Source organism: Haemorhous mexicanus, chromosome Z (genome assembly GCF_027477595.1).
Source record: "Haemorhous mexicanus isolate bHaeMex1 chromosome Z, bHaeMex1.pri, whole genome shotgun sequence".
Taxonomy (NCBI): domain Eukaryota; kingdom Metazoa; phylum Chordata; class Aves; order Passeriformes; family Fringillidae; genus Haemorhous; species Haemorhous mexicanus.
The window spans coordinates 69,095,504-69,109,031 of record NC_082381.1 but is presented as its reverse complement, the minus strand read 5'-3'; the positions used below and the strand labels follow the sequence as shown (position 1 = coordinate 69,109,031).

General features: G+C 35.7%; 1 protein-coding gene across 1 annotated transcript in view; it reads left to right on the top strand.

The window, feature by feature from the left end:
* CWC27 (CWC27 spliceosome associated cyclophilin) overlaps window positions 1–13,528 on the top strand; it is a 92,966-nt gene that overhangs the window by 3,539 nt on the left and 75,899 nt on the right. The window contains exons 4-10 of the mRNA XM_059836693.1: window positions 239–382; window positions 1,104–1,202; window positions 1,363–1,466; window positions 2,440–2,509; window positions 4,479–4,558; window positions 6,813–6,846; window positions 10,700–10,872. Coding sequence (XP_059692676.1) covers window positions 239–382; window positions 1,104–1,202; window positions 1,363–1,466; window positions 2,440–2,509; window positions 4,479–4,558; window positions 6,813–6,846; window positions 10,700–10,872 — 704 coding nt within the window. The remainder of the gene's footprint in view (window positions 1–238; window positions 383–1,103; window positions 1,203–1,362; window positions 1,467–2,439; window positions 2,510–4,478; window positions 4,559–6,812; window positions 6,847–10,699; window positions 10,873–13,528) is intronic.

Sequence of the window (13,528 nt, the reverse complement as noted above, 5' to 3'; positions counted from 1 at the left end):
GACTAAAAATAATTTTTGCCACTCACAGTAAGAACTTTTAAGTATAATTCTGGCACTGAATTTCAAAATACTTGGGTCTTATTACTGCCTGAATTCAAAAGAAAACTAGCAGCATTTTTTTCTGTGTGTGCATGTTGATGTAATAATATCACTCCTTTCTCCTATCATGCTGCAGCTAAAGGAGTGAGAAGATAGTTTTATGCTGAAGTCATTCTCTTTTCTGTCCTGCTTTTACCAGGATGAGTTCCACTCGCGATTGCGATTTAATCGAAGAGGACTCGTTGCTATGGCAAATGCTGGGCCCCATGATAACGGGAGTCAATTTTTCTTTACATTGGGTCGTGCAGATGAGCTTAACAACAAGCACACAATCTTTGGAAAGGTCTGTTACATGAATTGGAGTCCCAGTTTAAGTCTGACAGAAGCTGCTACAAGTTTCTCTGAAGGCCAGCTTGGTATTTTTTGCTGCTATGTGCATTTTTAATTTATTTCAGTGCTTTCTATGCTCTCTCCATTCTCTTAGTTTCTTATAACTGGCAGAAATGTTTCTGTGGGTTGTTCCTGTAATTATCTATTTTGCTGTTGTTATTCTTCTAAATTGTATTTTCATGTTGTGCTGCCTTTAAATAATCTTACTTGTATTATTATGGCTCTGTTATTAATCACTTCATCTAATACTAATGACATGTTAGAAAATTCCATTTAGAATTAATTAGATTCTAGTTACCCAAGAGTCAGGAAGATGAAAAACATGAGATGAATTTGCCAATTTCATGATTTACTTACAAGAAAATGAAACAATTTTTTTTTTTATTTCAGTGGTTTTTGTTTTCTGTTTCATAGCTCACAGTAATACTTCAACATCTTCATCTGCCTACATTGTCAAAACTACCTGTATTCCTTCAACTTTTGCCTTTAAATTTAAAAACCCAAACTTTTGTACATTGTACTTGCTGTCTTTTAGAAGTCTTACATGCTTACGATATTTTCTACAGCACTTGTGCTTTCAAAATTTTTTACAAAGTAATTGCCTTGTATTTTGCAGAATAAATAACACAAATTACAGTCGTGAACTTTCAAGCCTTTCTTTGTAAATTTGCCAGGTTACAGGGGATACGATATATAACATGTTGCGCCTGGCTGAAGTAGAAGTTGACAAGGAAGAGAGACCTCTCAGTCCACACAAAATAAGAAGTAGTGAGGTGAGTATGTTCTGTTTTGAAATGGGACATTCTAAAATTCTTTTATGCATAGCGTTCAGAAAATTTGGCTTGTCCTTTTACATGTTGTTCTAAAATATTGAACTAATTAATGACAAAATATTTACTAAAGATGTGTTTAAAATAATGGTTTTTTAAACAGGTTTTGTTTAATCCTTTTGATGACATTATCCCACGACCAAACCGAAAACTGAAGAAAGACAAGCCAGAAGAAGAAGCTAAAAAGTCCAAAGTGAAAGGCACAAAGTAAATATATGCATCAGAAATGGTGGTTCATTTTCTTTCACCTTTAATTTGTAGCTTGGCAGGTTTTTATTTCCATTTCTACCTTTGAAGCACTTCCTTGTTTCTTGAGGATGGGGTCAAGCAAATCTAGTTTCTCTGATGGAAATGTTACTGTGATCTGCTGAGCTGTAACTGTTTCATGCATGGTGATAGTTTGTTGAAAATAATAGAAGGTAGTTTATCTTTCCCACTTCCCACAAAGTGCAGTCTTCCGACTGAGATGACCCTGCAGTTAAAATCTACTGGTAGGAGTAACTGGGTCACAGCTCAATTGTTTGGGATTTTTTGAACTTATTTTATCAGATACCATTTCTCCCCCACTGAAGTACTGAGCAAGAGGCAGGCATTTTGACATGGAAAATTTTAGTTTCTGTGAACGAAAATTCACAAACATGCAGTGAAAAGTAATAGGAACTATAAAGTGGGTATGCTGTCAGTTCTGCTGCATAAAAATAGAACATGTTGCAACTGACTGGTTCCAATATTGTGAACAATTAACTCTTGAAAAAGAAATTATAGCTCATAATTTTTAATTGCATTCTGGGAATGTGTACACATTTGATACATTTCTGAGCTGTCATACCTTGAAAATCTTGTGTCTTGAATGCTGCTCTGTTGAAAAAAAATACAACAGAACTGTCAGCACTCAAGAATCTGGGAAAGGTAGTCAAGACAGGATTTCTTAAATTGTGTCTTAACTGATGCTTTGCTATCCTTGTTTTATCTCAGGAGTATAACACAACATGATTTTCTGAATATTTATGATTTTTTGCAAAGCAAAATGCAGTAGTTGGTTGGAATTGGTTTATTTAGCAGGACAAAAAGTTTTTTTAAAAGGTCATGTACAGCATGAAAGTAATATACTTAAAGTTAATGGAATGTTACTAAGACAATATTTTAAAATTTACTAGAAATTTTCTTTTTTCTCCTAAAGAAACTTTAACCTGCTTTCCTTTGGGGAAGAAGCTGAAGAAGAAGAGGAAGAAGTCAGTAGAGTTAGTCAGGTATTGTACCAAATTATCATTATTTGGCTTTTCAACCTAATTACCTTTTCTACATGTTTACGGAAAGCTGTAAAGTTTTTAGTCTTCTTCTTACGTTTGCATTTTTAACAGTAATAGTAGCAGTTGCTTCTGTTTTTAGGATTCTGCTGTTACAACATTTTGCAAAAGCAGAAGTTTTGAGCTTTCTTGATTTTGAGGGTACTTTCAATTACTGCATGGAATTTTTACATTTCCTTGAGCAAAAAGTTTCATAGTATAAATATATGTTTGCTGTTTAAAAGTCACAGAAGCAATAGGTACTCTATTCTTTTTCAAATCCTTTATTTAGGATTGCAATTATATGGTAAAATACTTGAATACTTAGGATCATCTTATGCATTTCCAGTGCATGTTTAGCTGCACTTTCTTACATATGCTTCTTCTTGCTCACATCCATCTGTGAGCAAAATGAAGTGTAATTGTTGTGGAGAAAATAGTCCATCATCATATTTAATAGTGCACTGCCATGAAATATTCACATTCCAGCTTTGCACAGGTAATCTTTGGCCTAACATTTCCTTCCCTAACTTGGCACTTAAATAAGGCTAGTTTAAAGATTTCCTAAATAAATTTCTTATTTCTTTTCTACTGCTGACCAAGTTGTTTCCCTAGATTCCTAGGCTTTCTACAGTACCTCACTGCTTCAGTTTGTGATCAGACTACATGGCCCTGCATCCTGTACCCATATAAATGAAAAAATGGTTGTTAGTCCTCAGATGTTAGCTAAAATACAAAAGGAAAACAAAAATAAATAATGATGAACAATATTGTAGTGATATGATATCAGTCAGAATGATAATAGAAATTTATTACAACAGCTTTAACTATTTTTCTTTCTTTTTTTCAACTTACCAGTCAAAGTTTACTTGTTTACCTTAATATGCTCATCTACTGTTTTGCTCTTGCTATTTATCTGGCTTGTAAAACTGGGTTTGACTCAGTTGCTTGGACCTCCTTTTTTCATGCCAAATACTTGCTTTCAGTTTAAAATTATCTAAATAGAATGCTTCTTTCATGATAAGTGCAGTTTCAGTGTTTTAATGCTCTCTTTCTTTCAGCTCAGCCTCAAATTCTCATCAGCCTATTTGTCCTGACTAAATTCTGGATTGGTTGTAGCTAGATAAGTAACCACAACAACTTCATGTTGCTGAATGTGTTAGTCTTTGTTTTCTACATAATAAAAAAAATTGTAGTTACATTTAAATGAGTAAGATTTTGTCCACATGACTAATGTCTTCCCAAAAGCATTAGACAAAGCATCTGCAGTGGAGACATTCACAGTACAGGTCACAATACAGACTGTTCCTGTAGCAGAGATTTTCAGTCTGATTTTCTCTGAAAATTAAGAATATTTTTTTCAGATTAGCATGTAGAATGCTTTCTAACTGCAGTCTTTCTGCCTGAAGACCTTATATGTTAGATTTATTTGACTCCTTGTGTCAGTAACTGATTCTTATGTATTCCAGATTGGTGTATTGCAATTTGTTAATTTCCTTTTTTTTTTTTTCTTAGGGGTCTAATTAGCATTCTTCCAATTTATAAGTACTGTTTTGTAATGGTGGTTCTTTCAGTTGTCATGTGTCATTATTGGAAAGTTAAGTTCTTACCTCTTTATTCACTCAAGTGTATCTGTACTAGACCTACCATGTTTATGATGTGTAGTGATTGTACATGACTAAACAATATTTTTTTTTTCCTCTTTCTCTGTCCTTTAAAACTAAGTGCATTGCTATTGCAAAAATAAATCTGTGGAGTCAGTTTGATATTTCTCTTTCTGGAACACTTTCTTTTTCTTCTGTTTTTAAAAGTGTTTATGCTTACTGGATGGGCTAAAGCTAAAAAGAAACAAGTTACGAGTTTTTTTACCATAATCCTTTTTCACTATCTACCCTCTTAAACTGAAATGATTAATAATTTTTTCTTTTAACAGAGCATGAAGGGAAGAAGTAAAAGTAGTCATGATCTCCTGAAGGATGATCCACATCTTAGCTCAGTTCCTGCTGTCAAAAGGTTAGTATGTGATTTCCAATTTCTAGAACAGATCTACTTTCAATATGTTATACCCAATTATCCACATGTATACTCATTTAAGAAATATCAATTCACATTACTCTTTAAAAAATTAAGAGTGCCGATGCTAGATCAGACCAAATATTTCTCTAACCCACTAAGCTGTCACCACCACTGGCCATCAGTGGATGCCTGGTAAAGAGTGAAAACAATGCAAATATAAAGTTTACCTGAGTAGTCTCAGCCTCCATCAGCTTTCACCTCAGAGGACTGTCACAGTTTGATGTGCTTCATCTATTTAGTAACCTTTAACAGAGCTCCCCTCAAAGTGTGTAGTAAGTCTCTTGTAACACTGTTTCAGTCCCCACCATCCTCTTCACTACTGGAAGTATCTCCCCTTTTGGTTCTGAACCTGGATGCTACTAGTGGCATTTCATAAATTCTAACTTTCATTCTGGAAGAGGCAGTGAGCTGACAGTCCCTTTTATACCTCTCTTTACCGCATTCCTTTCTTAGACTATCTCTTTCATAGCCTAAACTTTTAAAGATGCTTAAATTTTCTTCATGTTGAAGATGTTCTTTGCTGTGATTCTTCTAGGTGATTGTTTTTCCCAGCCTTCTAACCCTGCTTAGGCTTGAAAATATCTCTTTTTTTCCAAATCTAAAGAACAAACAAAATATCAGGTTAATCATAAATCTGTATGCTTGAATAAACTTTATTTTCTTCTCTATCTATTTTTAGTACTTTATAAATTCTGATTTTAACCACAGTTGAGTTACAAAGTGAGAAAATTGCATGAAAATTTGTTAACTCCAAGAATTTGCTTATCTTAGAATCCTAGACTAGTTGGTTTGGAAGGAACCATTAAAATTTATCACATCCAGCCCCCTTTTAGTGAGCAGGGACATCTTCAGCTAGATCAGGTTGTGTAGAGCCCCTTTCAACCTAGCCTTGAATGTTTCCTGGGTTGGAGCATTTACCACCTCTTTGGGCAGCCTGCTCCAGTGTCTCACCATCTGCATCATAAAAAACATCTTCCTTATGTTTAGTCTGAATGTACCGTCTTCTGGTTTAAAACCACTACCCCTTATTCTTTCACAATAGGCCCTGCTAAAAAGTCTTTCCCCATCTTGCAGCTTACCCTTAAGGATGTAAAGGCTGCATGCTATAAGGTGTCCTTGGAGTCTTCCCTTCTCCAGGCTGAACAATCATGCCTTTCCCCGTTGGAGAGGTGATCATCATCATGGCTTTCCTCCGGAGTCCCTCTGTCAGGTTTCTGTCCTTCCTGTGCTGTGACCCTAGAGCTGATGCAGCACTGCAGCTGGGGTCTCAGCAGAGCAGAGGGGCAGAATCCCCTCCCTGGCCCTGCTGCCCACACTGCTTTGGATGCAGCCCAGGGCACAATTGGCTTTCTGAACTTCAAGTGTACATCATAAACTCACGTCCAGCTTTTCATATGCCAGCACCCGCAGGTCGGCCTTGCTGGGTTGCTCTCAGTCCATTCATCCCATCTGTATTGATATCAATAATTGCCCTGACCCAGGTGCAGCATTTTATTCAATAATGTCATTGATTGCAACATTGATTGCAACACATCTAGAGTTTCTTTAGTGATCTTGATTATTGATTGTTCTGAGCACACTTCAAAGCCTTGACTTTTGAGACTTATTTAATATTCCCTGGTTTTTCTCTAGCAAAACTTCTTTTTTTAAAATGTGGCCCAAGATGGTTCAAGGGCCCTTATTATTAGTTTTTGATAATTAACAGTGGGTATATTAGCCTTGGTGGATTCAGATGGATTTCTTTTTTAATTCACCAAGCTGTAACGGTATAACGAGTTTAAATCTTGATGCTTAAGTATCAGTAAAATGCATCTTCAAAAATATAAACTAGTTGCAATGAAATGCTACTAATTGTTTGGTAAATGAGATCAAAAACATCTCAACTGAGTTTTGGTGGTTTTAACTGTACTTATTAGTGTTTTGCTTGAATAGCTCAAGATATGGTTAGGATTTCTCTGTTGTATGAATGCCCTTGTTTTTAAGCTTTTTTAATTAGAAAAGATCATGATAGTCAAATGATAGAAAATAATATTGATACTTTTAAGATAAATACAAGGATGATATAAAGTAGTAAGTTTACTAAAATTTCAGGTTGCTAATAATTTTTTTTTATTTAAGAAATGTTGGGTTTTAAATAATGTTTTGAATCTCCTCTAGCACTTCAAAGTAGTTACTTTTCTTTTTCTTTTAGTGAAATGGCAAATGAAGAAAAGGATTTGAGTGAGGCAAGTATTATTTTTTTTACTAATAATTCTTTGGTTTTTACTGTGGGCAGATAAGATTTCCTATGGAGAACAAATGTTACTTTAGATATCTTCAAGAACTAGCTCAAGTCAGATTTCTGGCAAAAGTGTGAAGGCTCTCTCTAAGCTCTAAGGTTTGACTATTCCCAGTGGGCTAGAATTAGCATATTACCTGCTACTTTTATAGAAACTGATGGTATTGTATTTCAGTTAATAGATTAGTTATATAGGAATAGGTGATATGGGTTTTGTACCACAGGGTGACAAACCACCAGAGTAATAAAAACCCTGAAACTGCTTCTTAAAAAATAATTTAAATTAAGTTTGTCATAAATAATTACATAATTGCAATATTTGAGGGTAAGTCTGCATGTGAGTCAGAGTCCTGTTTGAAAGATTTTTTCAAGAGAACAAAAAATCAGTGAGTTAATTAATTGTAGCAGTGAAATTGTATTGTTGAAGACCTCTGAAAGACATGGAATTTGAATAGTCAAGCAGTAACATTCAACTAAACACGAAGGCAGTTTAAGTACAAGAAAGTTGTCATAGATGGTGCAGGTAAGCATAAGCTTGTTACCTGAAGTATGTCTCTGTCTCCAATCATAGATCATGGGAGTACCCCTTTGAATTGCTGTTGAGATAAGGATGTAATATATGACTAGGACTGTAATCTCCCTTTCACCTAATTGAATCCTGGAAAGTATTGTTTTCTGTATCTGCCCATCATGCACAAGTATTAACTACACTGTGTGTTGACACAGTGGAAGTCAAAGAAGAGCACAGTCTGTCACATTCATGTGCCTAAACAAACCATCTGCTTACATGCTTTTTCTTTTTTCACAAGGCAGAGTATGAATTTAGGCTTTTTCGTTCTTCTCCTTTATAATTCCTGCTGTGCAGGAGCATTTTAGTGTTAGAAGGGTTTGGAGAATGCTATTTAATTAGTAATTCTTCAGAAATTCAAATATCCCTTTCTTAAGCTAACTGGATTTGGGGAGTGTAGAACATGGATGTATTAGGTTGAAGAATAAGAATTTAAATAAATATACCTAATTAAGCCAAAGTTGGAAATGTGAAGGCTTTTTCTCATTTTTTGTTGGAGAAGTGTTCTCTTTAGATTTCATTACATTTAAGATTTTAGCTAAGATCTAGCACTTCAGGCAGTTACCTGGGTCTTGTGAAGTGGTACTAGTATTTTATGATCTATCTTGGAGTTATTTTAGTTAACACATCACAGGATCAGTTTTGCATTTACACAGCTGAAACATGTTGGTAGTTTTATAGCCAAACCTGTGAGCAAATAATTCTTCCAGATCTTCCTACTTCCCCCAGCCTACAAGCCCATAGCATGTAAGAGAAACTCTTGTTAGTGTTCCCTAAGCACCTGGCATTGCTGTTCATGCTCTTAAATACCATCCTGTTTCTCTTGCTGCAGTCCTCAAATTCGTACATGTAATTCTTTGAGAGAGCCTTTGTATTAGCAGTACCTCATAGCTATTTGTGAGGATTCTTTTTGTGGCCAAGTCGTTATGAAAATATTATATGAAATGTATTAACAAAATTTTTTCTCACCAGTGACATTTATTTTCTGCACAATTTCTTGTCCTCTTCCCTGTTTGTCTGTCAGTTGCTAAACAATAAGTTTCATGCAGTACTATGTGTAGATAAAATGAGTTATCCACCCCTCAGTTCAATAATCTCCTTAAATGGGAAAATCATATTACGTAGTAGTAATTCTGTCACAAAATGTCTCATTACCATTTTTATTTTGATATTAAGGAGAAGAATATGGCAACTCCACCCAGCTAGTAACGGCAGTTAGAAGTGGTACAGTTTTCAGGCAGGCAGTTTTGCATTTCTGTGTCACATGGAGAACCGCTATCAGCCAACAGAACAGCCACTTCACTTTTGAGGTGCCATGCAGTTCAGTCTGGATTGTTGACTCTGTTGTTAGATCTGTTTGTTGATATCAGATGGACTTAGTGAGAGAGAGAGAGACTGAAGGAGGAGACTGAGTAGAAAAGAGTAGAGCTGCAGGAGGGAAAGCAGCTGAGGAGGAAGGGCATATCCTATTTTCTCAGTGTTTTTCTAGAAGAAAAATGGTGAAATACTTCGCAAACTCAGGCTGATGGGTGGTTTAGGAAGTAGGGGATTTAGCCAAGTGGAACAAGTTAAACCACTTTGTCTCCAATTTTAATCCTCTTCCTGTTAGTCAGATATCTGCAATTTTTAACTAGCTTACTACTTAGCAAATGCTATTTGTCTAGAGTTGTGCATTTTTATTCCCGAAGTTTTCCTGTCCAATTAATTGTGTGTCAGTGAAATGCTCTTACCTAAGCCCTAGTCAAATCTCCACCAGGAGTCTGTCTTTATCCTTGACTGTTAAAGACTTCAAACACAGTCCTGTCACCTTTTTTTTTGAACCTCCCCCTGCATTTGAGGTCTGTAGTCACCCATCTCTCTGACAATTTATCATGTAAGCAAATCTTCTAGAAAGTTTCATTATCTCCCCTGTCAAACAATATCTTTCTGGTAAATTAAGGGAAATACTGATGCTGTTCCAGTTTTCTCTTCCCCTATTAAAAAGGAACAGACAAAACTCCCCCAACAACCTATCAGTATTTTCATTGGCAAAATATTCAGCTGTTTTACTGTGCTAAATATTCAGAGATTTTTTTCTTATTTCTGACTGGTCTTGTCTAAATCTCAAATCTAAGCATAGTAGTCTAAAGGTTCCTAAACAGTGACTTCACTACAACTTCTGAAATCCAATTTTTGATTTTTCTCTTCTATTCCCAAATTTTGCTTCTTGCTGCTTTTACTTTTTTTATTCTGTCCTCCATGTTTATGGACATGGTCTTCATGCTACTCTTCCTCCTACCTGTGTGTCACACCCAGGACATGTAGATGTTCTTCCTTCTCAAGTGCTTACATTCTGGCAGTCTCCTGGATACAGTGAAGTCCTCCAGATTGCATTTTCTAAGTGTTCTTTCTTTCTTTGTCTAAAATTAGAATCATGTGGCATCTTACACTTTCCTTTTGCTGATAAGCAGCACGCCAAAGTAAATATGAAAAGATATACCATGTCATCTTCAAGCTGTCATTCTTCAGTTAAGGTTCATACAGACTTCCTTCTTCAGTGAAGGAAATAGTCAAACTTAGATCCCTTGATCTAGTCAGGCCACTTGTTTATTCTCCAACTATTTCTCCCTTCAAATGTATTTGATCCAAGGTGCTTTATCCCCTTTTGCCTACCTGTGCTAGTCATGGAGGCTGGAGACCTCTCCTTTGACCTCTGTAGCAAACTGCAATGATCAATTCCGCAGGTTTTCACAGCTTGTTGTGATCGATTTAGTATTTGTAAGTTCCCTAACAGGAGCTGATGGGCTAACCTTTTCTATCCCATCATAACTGTAGTATAGCCATGTGGTGTAGGGAGTTATGTTTTTCTTTCAGTGGAAAATGAAAGATGGTACCATCATGTCTCAATATTATTGAGACAGTGGTAATGTCTCAATCAAATTTTGGATTCATGAACAATGGTACGGGTAATATCACACTGCTGTGATGTCATCTACAGACTTGTAAGAGTTAATAGTCTAGAATACACAGTTTTAGGTTTTTTTAACCCTTACAGATAAGAAGTAATTTGTGTTTGGAAAAGAAACTGTCACGTTTGTAATTTTTTGTTACCTCTGAAGCAAATAAGAATATATTTGTTTGAAAAGTTTACTTTTTTCTTGTAAGAGATTATATTAATAAGAAAAATATTTCTGCATTTGTCATTCTGTACTGAAAAAAATTTAAAGTAGTTTATTATTTTAAATCAATGAAGGATGAAGAGGAACATGATGGAGATGCTGATAGTATAGATGATGAAGCTGCCAGTAATGAGAGATTTCAAATAAAGGAACGCATTGCTAAGAAACTGAAAATTGATACAAGTGAAAATACTAAGCAACTTCAAGAGGAAGAAACCAAGACAGAACGGAAAACAACTAGTCGCAGGTAAGGATTGTGTTGTTTGGTAGGTGTTTTTCTTTAGATTGTTTATGGTTTTAAGATTTTCATAATTTTTTGATTCCTTATGTGGGAGTTTTATTTTTCCCTGTGAGTTAGAAATAAAGTGTATTCATATGTATTTGTCAGTCTTTATTTTGTCTTTCTTAGTTGTAAGATTGAGTTTAGCAGCTGCTTTACCCGTGTTAACGCACAGTAGTAACACATGGTAGCCATCCACCACTGAGACTCACAGAAAAGAGAGTCATTCAGTGAAGTCTGGTATAACACAGTACTCAGCCCTGCAGTGTACCAGCTTTCCAACACTGCAGCGGTCACATCTGTTTTCTTTACAGACATAAAAGCATGGTTTTCTGTAATGTAATTTAGTTGTGCCAGTGTTTGTGAACATCCCTTCCAACTCAGTTGGTCCTTCTTCTCACCACTTTTTATATTGATCATGATGTCACGTGCCCTGAAATACCTCTTTTGTCAGTTGGGGCCACCTGTCCTGGCTTTGTCTTCTCATACCTCCCAGACACTCCAGTTCTCCTGCTTACAGTACAAAAAGCAAAAAAAAGGCTTTGGCTCTCTGTATAACAGTTCTGTGTTCAATACAAGTTCAAAACACAGCCTCATGCTGGCTACTGAAGAGAAGATTAACTCTACCTCAGCTGAAACCAGCATGAAACTCTGATTCTGGAGCACTGGTTTTCTATTTTTCAGTTTTCCTTTCTCTCAGTAAGAGCATATTAGTACATGTAGCACAAATGCAGTACATAAAATGCAGTATTATGATTTTATGGCTATGTTAGACATAACTAGTTTTTTTTTTAAAGAACATGTACAAAACATCTTGTAAAACAGACCACCTGACTTTTCTTTCTATTGTCTCTGAAGTTGTGATGTGCGTTGCTTTGGGAATTGGCGGCTCTAGTATCGCTGCTGTAGACAGATGGTCCACAGGAAGTAGAGATCAATGAGTATGAAGGATAACTTCAATCCCAAAAGCTGGTTGCTAGTCCTGTGGTTGATATTGACACAATGTTAAGCTTTTGAGAGTCAATGACTTGTTCTTGGTTGGGGAGAACAAACAATTACAGTTTAGCATTAAATAGCCATATTCGGTAGTGGAGGCAAGGATTTAGAAATTTGAAGGTCTCTAAGAAAAGCTCTCTCTGGAAAAGAACCTTGAACTATATGGCAGCCAAATAACTTCTTTACAACAGCCAAGGGCTTTGGAATCTGTACGTATTTACTGCCTACCTATCTGTCCACCTACCTGTGCACCAATCTGTTTAATTGTCCATGGGGTTTTATTAGAATGGCTGCTGGAAACAAAATTGACTATAAGGTGTAATAGCAAGTGTGTAGCATAAAGAGAATATGAAGCAAGAGAATACCCTTAGGAAAGAGGTACTCAAGGCCCAAGCTTGCATCATGTTAGAGCTTATTTTGAGACATTTGTAGTCAGTCTATAAGCTGCTGGCTCTACATATGGTAGGTCAGTGTGCTCTGTTTGTGGTTATTCTGTTCTTTCAGGGAGGCAGTAGTAATAGTATTAAAGCCAAATGGGTTATCTTAACTCGAAAGAGGGTTTTGTTGGTTGCATTTTTAGCAGTTGGGAGCCATAGCCTTGGGAAATACTGCTTAGTATCACAAGTAACATAAATTTCTAGACTTAACTGTTTTCCAAATAATTGTCTGCAGTCCTCTGGCATGAAAATCAAAGGCACAATATTGTTTGTTATAAATAATGTGTTTTTACATTCAAAGTCTGTTTAGATAAAGTAAGATAAACAATATCAAGTTTCATTGTCTGAAATAGTGACTATTTTCTCAGTGTACTTTCAATGTTTAGTAATATACTCATGGTGTTCACCACCTATTGTAGTCAAAACCTGTGTTGATCAGAGGCAGAGATATGGGAGGTGTAAATATCAAACAAAAAGTTGGATGGACTATCCATAACTTGAGGGTAATGTCTACTGACTTATCAGAGGGTGAAGAAACTTCTGATATCTATCAAAATTTCTTCTCATTAGATACTTTAAGGTGCTAGTAGAATAATTGAACTTGTAACAACATTTGTTTCAGAGTACCACCTTTAACATGCATGACTCATTCTGCAAAACTGTATTCATTTGTATCAGTCCAATTTCTTTTAATCCAAATGCATTTATTTGTGAGGTTTATTTTAAAGAAGCAGTATGGAAGCATAGACACTTTTGCAAATTCATGGTAGTGACGTCCAATACCACTTCTAAATGCAACCATACTTGAAGTGCTGAAATGGTGAAGTTAGTTTTAGTCATTTCAGTATGTGTTTTAACCTCTTGTGTATATTTTTAAAATAGCTTTATACACTTGACAACTTTAGATTTTAGATATTAGATAAGAAAACTTGAGTGAAAGAGTCTCCCAGTCATTCTTGCAAGTTGTTAGAGAAGTTCTATTGTTCTGGGGTTTTTTAGAAAGTTTAAACCTAACTTCACACTGTAAAATAGCTGTTTACATGTAGGAATGTTTAGAGATAGAAGTGTTTGCCATCATTGGATAAGTAATAAAATTTCTCAGCATCGCATTGAGTTTGTAATATGGCAGTGGCTTGAGATGACCATCTGAAGGCTTCAGAGTAAATAGCCCTCTTTTAGTCGGGTAATTA